General features: G+C 43.0%; 1 protein-coding gene across 1 annotated transcript in view; it reads right to left on the reverse strand.

Annotated features, from left to right (window-relative positions):
- CSE1L (chromosome segregation 1 like) overlaps positions 1 to 18,121 on the reverse strand; it is a 1,337,268-nt gene that overhangs the window by 1,109,177 nt on the left and 209,970 nt on the right. Inside the window, exon 10 of the mRNA XM_044088970.1 lies at positions 1,400 to 1,537. Coding sequence (XP_043944905.1) covers positions 1,400 to 1,537 — 138 coding nt within the window. The remainder of the gene's footprint in view (positions 1 to 1,399; positions 1,538 to 18,121) is intronic.

Consider the following 18,121-nt stretch of genomic DNA (forward strand, 5'->3'; position numbering starts at 1 on the left):
CAGCAATAGCGCATGGGACCCAAGACTATTATTCAGGCCAACTGAGGGCAACCTGTCAGCAGATTACCCAAATGTAATGATTGCAACAGTAAAACACGAAGAACATCTACTCTGCATTTGAATTAAACAGCAATATGGATAAGAACAGAAACCAAATACCCTAATGTATGTAGTACAACTGCAATTAAATATTCTGAAATGTTGATTAAAACAAATGAGAAAGCATTTAAATGGTGCCACAATATGATCGACATTTCATCATGGGTTACATACAAAACTCGGAGCAAAGTACATTAAAATGACAGCACAGTTTTTGCTCAAATTTTAGTCCGGCTTGTGAGCAAGACTGCTCCCACTTGTATATACAGCATTCGATGCTTGACCACCATTTGACAGACTGCTTCCATATAACCACGCAGAGAAAAACTGCTAACAAAACCCAAGAGGAACACTTCGCTTGATGCAAAAATTAAACATACAGAACTTTATTAAAATACAAAATGCTGGAACTTAGTACAGAAAATGATAGTCAACCTATTAATAAATCAGTAACGTAAGAAACCCTGCTTTCCCATGACAAACATGCAATTCCTTTTTCAGCTAACAGTGCTTGTCAAAGATTAGACGTGTGAAAATCTTTCATGAAGCCACTATTTAGCAGATATGATTTGAAGCTGAAGAGGCTCTCAGAAATTACTGGACAGTCAGCAATGCTGTCAACTCCCCCCCCCCCCCCCAACTGACCTACCCCATCCTACACATTCTGCAAAAAGTGTTGCTCTTCGTAGTATCCTGGTGCAGGACTTCTGCATAAATCTGAAGGCAAAGCATGATCATATATTCATCAGCCAAGGAAGGGTTTTGAACTATCAGCTTCATTCAATCCAAATGCTAGACAAATTCAAGACAAAAATGGTCCCCATGCAGTTATTTCAATGTACTATATGCTGCCTGCTGGTAAACACTGCTGAGCTCAAGCAAAAAGAGTTGACTGCTTCTGCAGGGAAACAACCCATACAGCCTAAAGACTACTGTAGTGTAAATGAAATTAACGCTCTAACCAGAAGGGTCCTTAAAAAGTTAAGTAGAAAACTGCCCTCCTCTGGTCACAAGACTGAAAGCTTTATAGCGCTCAGCAAGACTGTTTGAGCCTGCAACCCAATCCAAAGCAATCAAAATATTCAAATGTAATAAACCACTATGTGGGGTGCTACAAAAAGGGGAACCTCCAGTCAAATCAAACTGCTAAATTCTGAGCCAGAACACAGATGGGAGTACAATCTAGCACTATAGTCTACAGGCAACCAGGACATGTAACTTCCTCACATGCACAGTTATGAAATGAACACAGCAGCACATGTATGTAGTCATTCAAAGCTTCATTCTTGGACTAATCTACCAACTTACTTCTAAATTCCATGTTGGGCACAATAACCTTTTCACAGATGCTCGTTAATGTGTTTTGATCTTCAAAAAGATTTTTATAGTGTGGACGTTCACACACAGATGCCAGAAACTGAATTGCATTGCTCACCAACTACAAAAAAAAAAGAAAAGAAACTTCAAAAATTCCACTTTTTTTCAAGCAAAAAAACAGTAAAAAAAATGGAAAGTCAGCACACTAAGAATGCAAGAAAAAATAAAATGAAACATTACAGTTTTGAGACTGTTTAATAATGCTCACCACACTATCACTTCCCTGTCTGTAAAACAGGGCAGCACCCAACAGTTATTCTTCTTACCCAGTTATTATGCTGCACCTTAACAAGCATTATCAGAACCAAGTAACTAAGCTCTTCAAAGTATGTATAAAAAGAAACCACTTTCTAAAGCCTGTATGCCGATTAGAAGATGCCAGAGAAACAAGACTTAGGGTAACAAGAAGGCATGCAAGCTCTCCAGTAACTCCAGGAAGCACATTTACAGAAGAAGCTGAAGCTCTGAAAACAGCACTGCCCTTAAGCACTGTAAACTATCCATAAATCCTAAATGCATCCTTGGCAGCAGATCTCAAATATGAATGTCACACCTCAGAGAAAATGCAGGACAGGTTTTAGTTGCTTCCAAAGAACAAACCTGGAGGACTTCCACAGCATATGCAAGCAAGAATTCCAAAATCTGTGTTCCACTGACATTACACCTAGCCATTAAAAATGTGGTTACCAAAGCCTAAATTAACAGTTTAATTACATTAGGGAAAAGGGTAACAATTCATGAATGAAATCCACTAATAAGACAAAAGCATAGCTTCCAAACTCTGAAAGCAATGCTGGCTTGTCAATTAGAGAGAGATTGGAGTGCAGAGGGCCGAGTTCAGCTCACCTTCATGTCTGCTCATCTTATTTTGCATATCGCAACCAGATTTTGTAACCTGCTGTAACTCGTAATGTGATCGCAAAATGACTTTCGGCTCAAGTAAAAAGGGGTGTGTGAAGTATTAACTACTCTTTTGGCACTTAGAGAATAACATGTAAGAAAAATGAAAAACCATATGACAATTTTAGTTGCAAACATGCATCACAAACCATACTGACATAATTGTAGTTGCAAACATTATACATCACTTATCCAGTCAGTGTCAGCCAAACAATACATAGCTCATTCACCTACCTTCTTTAAAATCTCATTCCTTCTCTGCATGTATTGTTCCCAAGGCAATTTGTTCACAACGTTTTCTAAAGATACTAATATCAGTTTTGTCTGTTACTACATATTCACTACTTCTCATAAAGTTTGGACGGATTCCTATTTTCTAGTAATTGCTTTTTGGCAGCCACGGCTTACTATGTCTAGGCAATTCCGATTCTTTATCATAGCGCAAAAAAGTACAGTTTTGTACCTACCATAAATGTAGATGTCCGATAGGTATGCATCTGCAGTCCTAACATATGGGTTGTCCTGCCTCAGGCAGCCCTTCGGTCGGCCGGATTCCAAAGTCTGGGCCTGGCTTCGGCTGATGTCGCACTCCACCCGACGTCATAGCTGCTGTGGTATAAAGGCATCAGCAGACGCCATTTTCCTCAGTGTTTCTTGCCCCAGGTGCCCTCTAGGAAGGCTAAATTTGGATAAATGCAAATAATTCCAAACAGTAGAGAGCAAAAAAAAAAAAAAAATATATATATATATATATATATATATATATATATATATATATATATATATATATATATATACATACATATATATACATATACACACACACACACACACACACACACACACACATATATACAAAAACAAATACACCATAATAATTTCCCCCAGCTAGCTAAAAGAGGGGTAAGTACCCTAGGAATACCACAAAGGAGAAGGAGGGTGGGTAATCCTGACTGCAGATGCATACCTATCAGACATCTACATTTATGGTAGGTACAAAACTGTACTATGTCCTTCAAGGATGCATCTGCAGTCCTAACATATGGGTAGAATACCATAGCCAAACTGGGGGAGGAGGCACTAAGATAAAGATGGTATAGTCAAAATCCCTTGCAACACAGCAGTTGCAAAACCTGCTCAGGATCTGGAGTATAAAGGAAGGTTATAATGCTTGGCAAATGTATGCACGGAGCTCCAAGTAGCAGCTTCTAAAATGTCTTTGGTAGCCACTCCTCGTAGGAAAGCTGTAGTGGTGGCTGTAGCTCTTGTGGAATGAGGTCTGATATTTTCAGGAGTTGTCTTCCCATGAAAAGAGTAGCAAAATCGTATGCAATTTCCTATCCATTTTGAGATTGTCCGTTTTGAAATGGCTTTTCCTTGCATTCCTGTTGCATATGCTACCAAAAGTTGGTCAGTTTTTCTGTTGGTCTTAGTTCTGTCCAGGTAGTAGCGTAATTGTCTGTGCACATCCAAGGTATGTAGCAGTCTTTCCCCCCTGTTCTGTGGGTTGGGGAAGAATGTAGGTAAATGAATTGCTTGGTTCAATGATACTCTGGAGACCACTTTTGGCATAAAGGTAGGGTTGGTCCTCAGAGACACTCTATCCTGACGGAAGATAAGGAAGGGCTGTATTGCCATTAATGCCTGTAATTCAGATACCCTTCTTGCTAGTAATTGCTAGCAGGAAAGCAGTTTTCCAAGACAAGAACTGTAAATCTGCTGTTGCTGCCGGTTCAAAGGGGGGGGGGGGGGGGGGGGGAAGAGTGTTAGCTTTTCCAGCATGTAGGTAAAGGTAGCTTCCTTGGAGGCTTTACGTTTTTGATTCCTCTCAAGAACTGTCTGAGTAGAGGATGAGAGAAGACAGGAGGATCCATGTTGTATTCTGCTGAGATTGCTGATGCATTGATCTTAATGGAGGAGTAGGACAGGCCATTGTGGAACAGTTCTAAGTATTCCAGGATGTGTGCTATGTTTGCCAGTGAGACATTTTCCCCCTTTGCTGCACTCCACATGAGGTATCTTTTCCATTTGGCTGAATAAGTTTTCCTTGTGGAGGGTCTGCGAGCCTCCAGGATAATGTCCTTAACCCTCTGAGATAAATCTGGGTTATTTTGTCTTATGCAATATTCCAAGCAGCTAGCTGCAGTGTTTTCAAGTTTGGATGTAGGATCTTGTAGTTGTTCTGTGTTAGGAGTAAGGGACATAGAGGTAGAGGCCATGCGTGTGTCCGAGACATGCTTCTCAGCAGCGGGTACCAATGTTGCCTCGGCCAGTCTGGAGCTATCAGGATTACCCTTGGCTGATCCTCTTTGATCTTCAGAAGTACTTTGTACATCAAAGGAAGAGGTGGGAATGCATATGCTGTCAGGTTTTTCCAGCTGAAGGAAAGGGAGTCCACCCTCCAAGCAAGTGGGTGGTATGCTCTTGTGCAGAATTTCTTCAATTGGTGGTTGTGTGGGGAGGCGAACAGGTCTATCTCTGGTAGTCCCCATTTCTTTGTTATGGTTTTGAAGATATCTGGATGCAGCATCCATTCGTGAGCATCCGAGGTAGTTCAGCTTAAGGTGTCTGCTATTGAATTTTCTTTTCCTGGTACAAATCTGGCCTGGAGTTGAATGTTGAGATTCTGGGCCACATTCCACAGGTCCATTGCCATCCGGCATAGAGGATATGAGTGTGTACCTCCCTGTTTGTTGATGTACCACATGACTGTGGTATTGTCTGTCCTTATCAGCAAGTGACCTTGTTGAAGGAATGGTCGGAATGCTTGGATTGCATGTTTCACTGCCAGCATCTCCTTTAGATTTATGTGTAGATTCAGCTGGCCTTGGGTCCATAGGCCTTGTATGCACTTGTCCACCATGTGTGCCCCCCAGCCTACGTCTGAGGCATCCGTGGTGATAGTCTGGATTGGATGAGGTTTGTGGAAAGGCAGTCCTCTGTTCAACCGACAGGCCTGAGCCCACCACTGGAATTCTTGCTTCAGGCATGGAATTATTGGAATCTGGGCTTCTAGACTGTGCTTGTGTTGAGACCATACATTCCTTAGGTACCACTGCAACTTTCTCATATGCAGTCTGGCATGCGGAATCAATATTATGCAGGATGCCATGTAACCCAGGGCTTGCAGGACTTTCCTTGCAGTAAGCTGAGTTTGTGTTGTCAATGTCATGAAATATACTGGGAGTTGCTTTTGTTTTTCTTCTGTGAGAAAAGCCATCTGAGTTGATGTATCCAGTTCTGCACCCAAGAATGTTATCCTTTGGGATGGTACTAGTCTTGATTTTTGCATGTTGACTGTGCATCCCAAGGCTTGCAACAATTGTATGACCTTTTCCAAATCTTTTGTTAATTTTGCCTTGTTGTCCGCTTGTATTAGGCAGTCGTCCAGGTATGGGTAAATTTGAATTCCTGAAGCCTGCAATGAGCAATTACTGATGCCAGGCATTTCGTGAATACTCTGGGCGCAGTAGATAAGCCAAAGGGCAATGCTGAGAATTGATAATGCTCTGATCCTGCAAGAAATCTGAGGTGTCTTCTGCAATCTGGTCATATAGGGACGTGCAGGTATGCCTCCTTGAGATCTAGAGTCACCAGTCAAGACTCCTTGCCCAGCATGGGAAGAAGTTGCTGGAGGGTCAGCATTTTGAATTTTGGAACAATGAGGTATGTGTTCAGAGCGGACAAGTCGAGAATAGGTCTCCATTGGTTTTCTTTTCTTGGTACAAGGAAAAGTCTGGAGTAAAATCCTTGGCCTTGTTCCATAGGCGGTACCTTTTCTATAGCTCTCATCCTTAGTAAGTTGTTGATTTGTCTTAGAGCATCTGTTTTTTGGCTTGGTGGTAGGTTTGGCATTCCTCTCTTTTTTGGTAGAGTGTGGAAGTGAAACCTGTAGCCTTTGTCTATTGTTTGTAAAGTCCATTTGTCTCCTGTAATGTAATGCCAGTTGTGGGAGAATAAAGCTAGTTTTCCACCCAAGGGTGCTTCCAGTTGTTCCCTGGTAGGCGGCATCAGAGCCAAGTCATTGTGTCTGTCCAGTGGAAGTGGTTGTAGTTGAATCTGTGGCAGTACTTCTCTGATTGGTAGGTTGCCACTGACGTCCCCTGTAGGCACCCCTGGATTGCCCTCTGCCTCTTGGGCGTCTGTTTCTGCTTCTTTGTGCTCTAGAGGTGTCTGGAAAGGACCAATTCTTCGAAGGCCAATTTCTGCTAAACCTCGGAGGTTGGACCTGTAAGAAATCCTTGACTGAACAGATTCAGCTTTCTCCTCCACCTTCTTTAGAACCTCCTGTGAAGGGGAGCCAAACAAACTTTGTTTCTCCATAGGGGCATCTAGGAGTTTTGACTTAACATGATCTGGTAAGGATTGTTCTTTTAACCAAGCATGCCTTCGAATCACTGTGCCAGTCATAGCTGATGTAAAGGAAGCCTCCAGTGCATCATAGCCACATTTTAAAAAATGGTTACTGACCTGCTGAGAGTTATGTACCAATTCGTGAAGGGACTTACGGTCTATAGGTTCAGGGGAGGACAGCTTTTTATTTAGCTGGTCTAACAAAAATTCCTGGTACTGAATCATGTGGAATTGACAGTTTAAGGCCCTGGCCGAAAGAGTAGCAGAAGTATAAACCTTTTTATCCCATCTCTCTAATGCTCTAGATTCCCTTTCAGAGGGGAGAGGATTTTTGGCAGAGGCAGCTGCCACAGCCTTAGGGCCCTGTGAAATGGTTTCAGGATCTGCCACAGGAGCCTTATACAAATGGTAGTGTGTGTCCGGGACCCTGTAATATCTGTCAGGCTTGGCAGGGGCCGGAGGAAGAGAATCAGGGGCATTACAGGCATCATTATATGCATCATCAACAACTGTTAGTACTGGAGGAATGGCTAAAGACCTATGCTGTGGTAAGTGTAAAAAAGTCCTTAGCCTTTTCCTTGAATCTGAAAAATCCTGGCCCTGCCATTGAAAGTGTTCCCTCATAGCATGTAAGGTTTCCCCAAAAGAAAATTCTTCAGGAGGAGAAGCAGAAGGAATGGAATCTTCTGCATCAGAATCCTCATAAGGAGAATATGGGCTTTCCTGAGGGTCTGAGACATCAGAGTCATCCGAGGTATTGTCTGTGGAAACAGGTTCCGGGGGTTCAGTCCTAGGCCTCTTCTCTGGAGGGGGTTGAGAGGCCCTGTCAGGGTGAGGTTGGGATCCCCTGTCAGGGTGAGGTTGGGATCCCCTGATCAAAGAAATGGGATCCTCAGCCAGGCTGAGCATTTGAGAACTAGAGGTAGGCCTGTGTGAGGGTATTTTAGCAGGTAAGGCCTTAGAAGATTTAGCTGCTTTAGCCCTGGCAAAAGCCTTGATAGACATGGATGCAGGGGGTCTAGCAGCCCCACGTGCAGGGGTAGATATGTCTAAAGGAATAGTATCTGATAAATCTTGGGTGCTTGCTTCTGTAGGAACAATTTCTGAAGCCGATTCAACCATGCTCTGTGAAGCCTCGGCTACCGGAGGCCTGTTTTCGGCCGAAGGAAGAACGGAGGACTCTGTTTCAGCCGAAACAGAGACACTCGCGGTTGGCCTAACCGTGGTTTCAGCCGAAACCGCGGACCGCTAGTGTCGGTCCTTTTCCTTGCGTTTAACTAATTGTGCTGTCGGAGTCTCCGACGGCATTTTGTAAGCAAAAGCGGGACCAAAAAATTCCTCTGCAAACTCCGATCAACGTCTAAGCGTCCGTCGGTTGAAAGAAGCACAGGCTACACAAGCTGATACGTCGTGGTCCGGGCCTAAACAAGGAAGGCAGTAAGAGTGGAAATCCTTATGAGGTATTTGTTTCCCACAAGTTAAACAATTATTTACTTTGTCTGACATCGGCTGAGGCAAGAAAGAGTCCCCAACGGGGTACTTGGCTTTTTAGAAGTCTTCGCTAGTAGAAATCTCTGGATCTGACCGACCGGCACTTGCGAACAGCTTCTGCTTCGGGCACTGCGCGGCAAGAAAGACTGAGGAAAATGGCGTCGGCTGATGCCTTTATACCACAGCAGCTATGACATCGGGTGGAGTGCGACATCAGCCGAAGTCAGGCCCAGACTTTGGAATCCGGCCGACCGAAGGGCTGCCTGAGGCAGGACAACCCATATGTTAGGACTGCAGATGCATCCTTGAAGGACATCATTATTTCCTTAGTTACAACAATTTGCTCTCCCAATATCTGAAAGCAGTTTGCAGAGAATCTTTAAAGTCTGTCAACTCATTACACTCCCAGAAAATGTTCCCACTTCTTTCTTCTATCACACTTCCAACATTTGCTGTCAGAGCAAAAAAAATTTCGGAGTCTACTTTGGGTATAAAAACACCTACGTAAACAATTCAAGCAAAGATCTTAAATCTTCTAAACTTTGTTGCATATTTGGGAAGCATACATATCCCTCTTTTTTGTGAATTGCTTATCCACTCTTCCCAATCCTTTCTAACCTCTTCGGATTCTTACAGTTATCATGCAATATTTTGCATGGTCTATTAGTTCCTTTAACAGCAGCTTCTGTTCTAGATTTTACTAAAAAAAAAACCACTATCCCCCTACTAACTTTCCCTTTTGCTTATATTCTGATATCAATCCTTGAGGGGGAAGACAACTTCTATCCTGCAGACAAAATAAATCCCTGGCTGCTTCCCATTCTAATACTTTTCCCTCCATTTGCTCCCAATACCTTGGTTCTTTTGCTAGTTTTTGCAAACAAATTCCAGCCCCCTCTTGCCTACTGTCTGTATCCCTAACTGCAGTCATCTGCATCGGCGGAATCCTTCTCCATTCCAGTGTTGGCTTAGTTCTTAGAATACTTCTGCTACTTTATGAATATAATATTCTGCATGGTTACTGTTATTCCTCATTAAGTATCTTCATCCAAAATCCAACTCTCCCCTTGTTTCTTGCACTTCCCCCGTTCCATCATCCACTTCCACTTTGATTTATAGGTTTCTGCTTGTATTATGTATAGGAGGCCTCAACTGTACAACTCTGAAATACCCCTTCAAAACTGGGTAATCCCAAACGAACTGGTTCCATTGACGAATCCGGCTGCCCCACTTGACTCGTGCAGTCTTCTCCCCTGCCAGATAAAATCCTTCAGCTCTTTAGTAATTGCTATACACAATTTTTTCTCTAGTTAATAAAAATATGCCTGCCCTGGGTTTAAAACTAGAGAGATTTGAAACATTTTCAATCCTTATACCTTGCTATCAGAGCTTCCGATTTCTCAGTTTTTGTACTTTTTAGTCTCTTCCTACATATCCTTAGCTGCCACACCAGAATCATTTTTACTCCATATTCTTAAGTACTTAATTTTATCTTTTGCCCATAAATATGGACACTGCTGAACCAATTTACATCTGGGTTCATAACTTACAGTTGTCCGTTTTGGCCTTTATTACTTTTGTATCCCAAACACATTTGAAACATTTCCATAACACTGAAATGTCCCTTTTCTGGTTTTATCAGGTATAAATATCTACAAATACAGCCAGCTTCTCTTGACTACTATACTAATTATATCCATGAATTTCTGGGTCTCGTTTTCCAATTTTGGCATCAGCTTTGCTAGTCTTTTAGCAATTATGGACAAACTTTATAATCATCACTTAGGATCGAATGGGCCTGTACAAAGCTGGATATGATGGACCTTTACCATCTTTAGTTAATACAACCACCACCACTTTCTTCCAGGAAGTTGGCATTTCTCTTAAAACATAAAAGAAATGTCCTCACCATAATGTTCCATCTTAGTAGTTGTACTTAATTTGCCATCAACCTGTGGGTATTTGGATCTGGATAAAGATGGCCACTTCACCAGCTTCTGAACAGAGTTCCACGCTCCTCCCTTTGAATATAATACCCCTCCATCTCCTTCCTTCCCTCAGATAGAGTTTGCTGCACCCGAACACAAGCCTGACCAAATAAAACCTTACTAAAGGTTATTCATCAACCTAACAAGCATGAACAGAAGAACCGCAGAAGCGCCTTCTCCTACATACCAGAGTAACAAAACTACAGATAAGGTTGGGGGAAGAAAGGAGGCATGGTTGAAGACAAATGAAGTACAACTACTCAGATGGAAAGTTATGGTGAGTACATAACTTCTTCAGCTGAAGTGGTTGACTTCATTTGGTCATCAACCTGTGGGACAGAGTCCCCAGCTACTAAACATCTGGGTGGCCCTCCTGGAAGGATATTCCCAAGCACCACTGAGCCAAATGATGCTCTACCTCTAGATACCATGTCTAGCTTATAATGTGAAATAAAGGTGTAATATGTGGACCAAATAGCCACTGATCAATCATCCAGAAACACCTTGGACCAAAAAGCTGCAGAATTAGCCATGGACCTGGTGGAATGTGCTTTCACTTATCCAGAAGAGAAATGCCTTTGAGCACACCTTAAGGATACACTGAGAAATCCATGGAGCAATAGTCACTTTGGAGATTGACCAGACTTTCGAAAAGCCTTAATTGTGTGCAGGAAGAAAGTACAGTTTTGTACCTACCATAAATGTAGATGTCCCATAGATATGCAACTGCAGTCATAACATATGGGTTGTCCTGCCTCAGGCAGCCCTCGGTCGGCCGAATTCCAAAGTCTGGGTCCGGCGTCGGCTGGTGTCGCCTCCTCTCAGACGTCAGAGTGGCTGGAGTATAAAGGCATCGGCCAATGCCATCTTCTTCAGTGTTTCTTGCCCCAGATGCCAGGTGCCCTCCTAGGAAGGCTAAATTTGGTGAATGGATAAACAATTCCAGACATGCACAACAGTAATAAACAGATACACCATAGAAGGTACCCCCAGCTAATAGGAAGGGGTAGTGGACCCATAAAGAAGGATGCAGAGGGGTAAAAGGGTGGGAAAATCCGACTGCAGTTGCATATCCATCGGACATCTACATTTATGGTAGGTACAAAACTGTACTATGTCCTTCAAGAATGCAACTGCAGTCATAACATATGGGTTGAATACCATAGCCAAGCTGGGGGTGGATGGACCTAAGAAAGGGATGGTGTAGCTAAAATGCCCTGCGGGACTGCCGAAGCAAAGCCTGCTTGGGATCTGGAGTATAAGGGCAGGTTGTAGTGCTTGGTAAATGTATGCACGGAGCTCCATGTAGCAGCCTCTAGAATGTCCTTTGTAGCCACTCCTCTTAGGAAAGCTGTGGATGTGGCTATAGCTCTGGTGGAATGTGGCCTAATATTGGCTGGCACATCTTTTCCATGGAAAGAATAGCAGAAACTGATGCAGTGTCCAATCCATTTTGAAATTGTTTGGAGATTGCTTTTCCTTGTACTCCAGCAGCATAGGCTACAAACAGTTGGTCAGACTTTCTGGTGGCCTTAGTTCTGTCCAAGTAGTAACGCAGTTGCCTGTGTATGTCCAAAGTATGCAGCAATTTTTCCCCCCTGTTTTGCGGATTGGGGAAGAAAGTAGGCAGGTGAATAGCTTGGTTTAGAGATACCCTAGAAATTACTTTTGGCATGAATGTAGGATTCGTTCTTAGAGAAACTCTGTCCTGATGAAAAATGAGGAAGGGAGGTACTGCCATAAGTGCCTGTATCTCAGAGACTCTTCTTGCAGATGTGACTGCCAACAGAAAAACCGTTTTCCAAGATAGAAATTGCATTTCTGAAGTTGCTGCTGGCTCAAAAGGAGGAAGAGTTAATTTTTCCAAAACGAAATTGAGGTCCCATGCAGGTACTGGCAGTTTTCTGGGAGGTTTGATATTCTTTATCCCTCTTAGGAACTGTCTAAGCAAAGGATGTGAAAACACTGGTGGATCACAAATGTATTTTGCTGAGATTGCTGAGGCGTGAATCTTTATAGAAGAATGAGAGTCCAGTATGAAACATTTCTGACAAGTATTCCAATATCTGAGATATACTCAGTAATGCTGTATCCTGACCCCTGTAGGTATTCCAGATGCTGAATCTCTTCCACTTGGCTGAATAGGTTTTTCTGGTGGAAGGTCTGCGTGCTTCCAGTAAAATCTCTTGAACTTTTTTGGAAAGAGAGTTAGCAGAAGGAGTCATGGTAACCTCCAGGCTGTCAGATGCAATGTCTTCAGGCTTTGATGGACAGTCCTGTAATTGTGTTGTGTTAGAAGCAGGGGTCATAGGGGCAAAGGCCACGGTTTGGTCAGAGATATGCTTAACAGCAATGGGTACCAGTGTTGCCTTGGCCAGTCTGGAGCTATCAGAATGCCTGTTGGTTGTTCTGCTTTGATCTTCAGTATCACCTTGGTCAGCAGAGGTAAAGGAGGGAATGCATAAACTTTTAGGGAATTCCAGCTGAAGGAGAGAGCATCCGTTTTCCAGGCTAGAGGATGGTGGGTCCTTGTGCAGAACTTTTCCAGGTGATGATTCATGTGAGAAGCAAAGAGATCCACGTCCGGTCTTCCCCATGTCTTTATTTGTGAGAAAATGTGAGGATGCAGCATCCATTCGTGTGGATCCAAGAAATTTCTGCTCAGCTTGTCCGCCAGTACATTGTCCTTGCCTGGCACAAACTGGGATTGCAAATGTATCTTCAGACTCAGGGATTTTTCCCAGAGAATCATTGTTAGTCTGCAGAGGGATAAGAATGAGTGCCTCCTGCTTGTTTATATACCACATGACAGTGGTGTTGTCTGTCCTTATTAGCAAATGTCCCTGTTGTAGTGATTTTTCGAAAGTCTCGATTGCATGTATCACTGCCAACATCTCTTTTTGGTTTATGTGCAGATGTCTTTCCCTTGGAGTCCATAGACCTTGAATGCATCTGCCCTCCATGTGCGCCCCCCATCCATGATCTGAGGCGTCTGTTGTAATCATTTGACCTGCTTGAGGTCTGTTGAAGGACATGCCTTTGTTTAACTGACTTGCTTGAGCCCACCACAAAAATTCTTTTTGCAGACATGGGATGAGTGGGATTACGTCCTCTAGGCTTTGGCTGTGTTGGGACCATAAGCTTTTTAAGTACCATTGCAGCTTTCTCATATGAAGTCTTGCCAAAGGTATCAGAAGAATGCAAAATGCCATGAACCCCAGGGCCTGCAGGATTTTCCTTGCAGTCAGCTGGGAGAGCTTTGCTAGGCCTTTGAAGTACTCTGGTAACTGCTGTTTCTCCTCTGTGAGGTAGGCCATTTGTGTTTGTGTCCAGTTTGGCTCCTAGGAAAATAATCTGTTGAGATGGTAGTAGTCTTGACTTTTGAATGTTGACTGTGTATCCCAAGGCCTGCAGTAGTTGAATGACATAGTCCAAGTTTGCTACTACGGTTTGTTTGTTGTCTGTATGAGGCAGTCGTCCAGGTAGGGGTATATTTGAATCCCCTGGAGTCTGCAGTGTGCCACTACTGATGCCAGGCATTTCGTGAACACTCTGGGCGCAGTAGATGAGCCAAACGGCAATGCTGAGAATTGATAATGCTCTGTCCCTGCAAGAAATCTGAGGTATCTTCTGCAGCTTTGTCTGATTGGGACATGCAGGTATGCCTCCTTGAGGTCCAGAGTAACCAGCCAAGACCCCTTGCCCAGCATGGGAAGGAGTTGCTGCAACATCAGCATTTTGAACTTTGGCACAATGAGAAAAGTATTTAGAGTAGACAAGTCCAGTATAGGCCTCCATTTGTTTTCTTTTCTTGGAACAAGGAACAGTCTTGAGTAAAATCCCTGGCCTTGTTCCTGAGGAGGAGCCCTCTCTATTGCTTTTATATTTAAAAGCTTTGAGACTTGAGTGAGTGCCTCTGCCCTTTGATGATGTGGCAGGTTTGGCATGCCTTGTCTTATTGGTAAAGTATTGAAGTGGAATCTGTAACCCTTGTCTTAAATCCAGAATCCAGTTGTCCTTGGTTAAGATATGCCAGTTTGAGAATAAGGATAATTTTCCGCCCAAAGGTGCTTCTCTTTGAGCCTTTGTAGGCGGAATGAAAGTCAAGTCATTGTGATTGTCCCAAGCTAGCTTTTTCTGTAAATCCAGTAAAAAATCCTGGTACTGAAACATATGAAAAAGGCAGTTAAGTGACCTCATGGCTAGGGTGGTAGAGGTATAAACTTTTTTACCCCATCTCTCCAGGGACCTAGCTTCCCTATCCGCTGACAAGAATCCACTGCCAGCGGATAGGGAAGCTAGCCACTCCCTTGGGGCCCTGTGAAATAGTTTCTAGATCCACAGAGTGGGCCTTAAAAAGATGTTTGTGAGTGTCAGGAACCCTATAATATCTGTCTGGCTTGACAGGAGCAGGGGGGAGAGAATCAGGGTTAGCACTGGAGTCAGAGAAAACATCATCCAAAACATCCATAACTGGAGGATTAGCTAAAGGTCTGTGCTGGGGAAGCTTAAGGAAGGTACGAAGCCTTTTCCTGGAATCGGAGAATTCCTGACCCTGCCATTTAAAATGTTCCCTCATAGAATGCAGGACTTCAAACGAGAAATCCTCTGGAGGGGAGGCAGAGGGAATTGATTCCTCAGCATCGGAGTCCTCATAGGGCTGGAAGGATTCTTCTTGGGTATCTGAATGCTCAGAATCCCCAGAGGCTTCATCTGAAGAGAGGCTGTCAGCCTGCTCAGTTCTGGGCCTTTTCTCTGCAGGTGGCTGAGAACCTCTGTCAGGGTGAGGCTGAGACCCCCTGATAAAAGAAATAAGATATGCAGCAAGAGACATGATCTGTTTATCAGAAGGGGCCTGAGCAGCAGGTTTAGGATGGGCCTTGGCCTGGCTGGCGGCCTTAGCACATGCAAAGGCCTTGATAAACATGGATACAGGAGGCCTTGCAGCCCCACGTGCAGGAGTAACCTTGTCTACGGGAAAGGTGTCGGGTAGATCCAGAACTTCGGTTTCCGGAGGAAAAACAACCGGCACCGGAGAGGTCTCAGAGACCGAAGGACGTGTTAACGCTGTGTTGTCGGCCTGGAGCCGTTGAATCAACGCTTCCGAAGGGACCGAAGCACTAGCGGAGGACTTAGGAGTAACATCGGTTGTGGACGCGGGCTGAGGATGTCGGTCCCGGTCCTTTCGTTTTTTGGCAGATTGAGTAGTCTGTTGATCCGACGGCATAATATATGCGAAAGATTCACCGAAAAAGTCATCTGCAAATTCTGCCCGGCGCCTGAGAGTGCGCTTATTAAAGCAAGCACAGGCAGCACAGGCCGAGACGTCGTGGTCTGGGCCCAGGCAAGGAAGGCAGTAAGAATGGAAGTCCTTATGAGGTATTTGTTTACCACAAGACAAACAATTATTAACTTTCTCAATTTGTTCCGACATCGGCTGAGGCAAGAAAAAATGTTCCCCAACGGGGTACTTAGCTTTTAGATGACTTCGGTACTGAAAACACAGGAGCTGACCGACCGGCACTTGCGAACTGCTTCTGCTTCGGGCACCGCGCGGCAAGAAAGACTGGAGAAGATGGCGGCCGATGCCTTTATACTCTAGCCGCTGTGACGTCGGAGAGGAGGCGACACCAGCCGACGCCTGACCCAGACTTCGGAATTCGGCCGACCGAGGGCTGCCTGAGGCAGGACAACCCATATGTTATGACTGCAGTTGCATTCTTGAAGGACATCCTCAATTGCCTGTGTACATCCAACAAATGGAACTTAGTCACCCCATTCTGAAAATCTGGAAAGAAAACGGGAAGGTTCATCGTCTGGTTAATATTGTTTTCAGAAGAACCTTTGGAAGAAAGGAAGGATTGGTACAGAGCGACACCCTATCCTTATGGAAGATCATATACAGAGCTTGATAGAAGATGGGGAGGCCAAACATGGACTAGAGTGTCCCTGCGGGGGGAATCAGAGCAAAGAACCTCGCTGCACTTCGAGTTGGAAGGAGATACGAAGAGATCGCAGCAAGGTCAACCCCACTCTAGGAAGATCTGCTCCTCTACAAAGGATTCAGAGACCACTCGTAAGGCATTAAAATAGTCCTGTTCAGCTTGTCTGCTAGTATGTTGGACAGTCCTGGAATGTGCATTGCAACCAGAAACCAGTTGGTAGAAATCACCAATTCCCACACTCGCATGGCATCACAACAGAGTAAGATTTGGTTCCTTTAGTATACGAAACAGGAACACAATCACTGATACGTTTGATGAAACTCTTAATTCTGGTACCTCAGCCTTCGCCTTCTCCTGGAATACATTTTACAAAGTCAAACACCACCCCTTTTATATTACATCTAATTACATTATTAGTGCACCAACCTTTATTCAATAATTTAATTAACTTAAATTGTTAGCCCAACCATATAATTGCATCTAAAAACTTTCTGACTTCACTTACTTTCAAGATTTCTAACTTCATTGAATATCAGATATATATGAACATTTTTATATACAAATATGTTTACATTCCTGTACACAAACTTAAGTTTTTGAATAAACACTTTTATATAAATATTAATAGATCATTACATTTATAGATGTTATTATTTAATTATTGAAACATGTATTCTTATTACAAAATTCAAACTACATATATTTAACACTGAATTCTTTCTGTGACATTGATTATTTCTGAGAGATATATGGAAACATTAGGTTTAAATTTCCATGTTCATTCCATTAGGAAACAAGGTTTTATAATTAAGAATAAACCTAGATTCCATTTGTAACAATCTTTCACGGAATACAGTTTTCATTTCCAAATACATTAGGCCTGCCCAACACACAAAATACAAATCCCTCTGGGACCCCCTTATGTTGTTCACAAAAATGTTTTGCTACAGGGCTTTCCATTCTTTTATGTTTTATATCACCTAGATGTTCAAGAATTCTAAGCTTCACCTTTCTTGTTGTTTGACCTATGTACCACCTCTGTTTCACACATCCACATCCTATAATATATACCACCCCTGTGGAGTTGCAATCATAATATTCAAGGGCCCTATACATAACATCATTGATTTTAATACCATCCAAACTTTTGACCCGACTACAAAGCTTGCAACTTCCACATCTGAATGTTCCCTTTCTAATATTCTATCTAGATGTGCTGATATTTCTGACTGTCAATATTTCCTTTAGATTTGGATACCTACTATACGAAAAGGTGACTTTTGATGGAAAAAGTTTTCCTATTTTGTCATCTCCACTGATAATGGGCCAAAATCTCGTCATTGCCTCCCTTATTACGTTAGAAAATTGAGTATCTGGTGACAAAAAACGTATCACCAGACCTCACTTCCCCTAGATCTGCAAAACGGGAATCCAAATTTTCATTCATTTCATTCCGAAACTTTCTCCTTATTTCAGATGACCTCCCAAAGCCTAGCCCACATTCTACCCTACCTCTAGCCAATCTAATATTTTCTTCAGAATATCCCCTTCCTTTAAGTCTTTCTTCGACCTTATTAAATTCACTAAAAATCCTTTTCCTATCTGAAGTATTTATTCCAATACGTTAAATTCACCAAATGGTAAGGACTTGAGCAGATGATCACTATGCATGCTGGATGCATGCAAAAAATTCTCAGCTGCTGTATTCTTCTGAAATGGTTTATATTGTATTTTATTGTCTAAACTCAAATAAATCTCCACATCCAAATACTGGATGCTTTCTCCCCCAATAGTGTAGGTGAAATCTAACCCCCAAGGATTTTCTTTGATCCCTGAGACAAATTCCCCAAAATCTTCTGGATTACCCCTACACAAGAACAAATCATCTATAAATCTCACATATTTTACTACCTTGTTCTTATAAAATTCTGAGGGATAAATGAAACAATTCTCAAAATGGGCCATGAA

This window comes from Protopterus annectens, chromosome 12.part0, assembly GCF_019279795.1.
Source record: "Protopterus annectens isolate FY-2018-M chromosome 12.part0, PAN1.0, whole genome shotgun sequence".
Lineage (NCBI taxonomy): Eukaryota > Metazoa > Chordata > Ceratodontiformes > Protopteridae > Protopterus > Protopterus annectens.